General features: G+C 63.9%; 1 protein-coding gene across 1 annotated transcript in view; it reads left to right on the top strand.

The window, feature by feature from the left end:
* SCLY (selenocysteine lyase) overlaps positions 1-527 on the top strand; it is a gene marked incomplete at its 5' end in the record, with an annotated part of 6758 nt that overhangs the window by 2990 nt on the left and 3241 nt on the right. The window contains 2 exons of the mRNA XM_029085342.1: positions 1-81; positions 264-339. The exon at positions 1-81 is cut by the window's left edge and continues 18 nt beyond it. Of these exons, the coding sequence (XP_028941175.1) occupies positions 1-81; positions 264-339 (157 nt within the window). The remainder of the gene's footprint in view (positions 82-263; positions 340-527) is intronic.

The raw sequence follows: 527 nt of genomic DNA, 5'->3' as shown, positions 1-527 counted from the left end.
CCCCCCCCACCAGCCACTTCATGGGCTCCATGCGACTCTGCAACACCTCTAACTTCTCCATCCTGGGCCCAGGCCTTCAAGGTAGCTCTTTCCCCACCGCTGCCCCATGATGGTGCCCATGGAGCCAAGCACCTGCCTCACGCAGCACCCTGTGGCTAGAGCCCGGCGGGCGCTCAGCCATGGCTTGGGCAGGGCCATGAGGCAGGCAGCGGCCCTGGGAGAGAGGCTGGGTGCTGGGAGACCTGTGCTTGTGTGTGCTGCAGGGCGAAGGGTGCTGTCTCGCTGCAGAACACTTCTCGCCAGCGTTGGGGCTGCCTGCCACTCTGAGAAAGGGGATCGGTAAGCAGACGGCTTTGCCAGGCCCAGGGTGTCTTCCCAGAGGAGAGCGGGTGGGAGGGAGGGAAACGGGAGAGGGAAAGGGACTGTGGGTGGCTGTGGGCAGTGTCACCTGGAGCAAAGAGGGTGCAGAGCTTTCCGGAGCGGCTGAAGGGCTGTGAAGGAGGTTACTGCAGGAGACACAGCAGGAA

This window comes from Antrostomus carolinensis, unplaced genomic scaffold, assembly GCF_000700745.2.
Source record: "Antrostomus carolinensis isolate BGI_N321 unplaced genomic scaffold, ASM70074v2 scaffold33006, whole genome shotgun sequence".
NCBI lineage: Eukaryota > Metazoa > Chordata > Aves > Caprimulgiformes > Caprimulgidae > Antrostomus > Antrostomus carolinensis.
The sequence above is the reverse complement of the archived record's forward strand: the minus strand, read 5'-3'. Positions and strand labels throughout refer to the sequence as shown.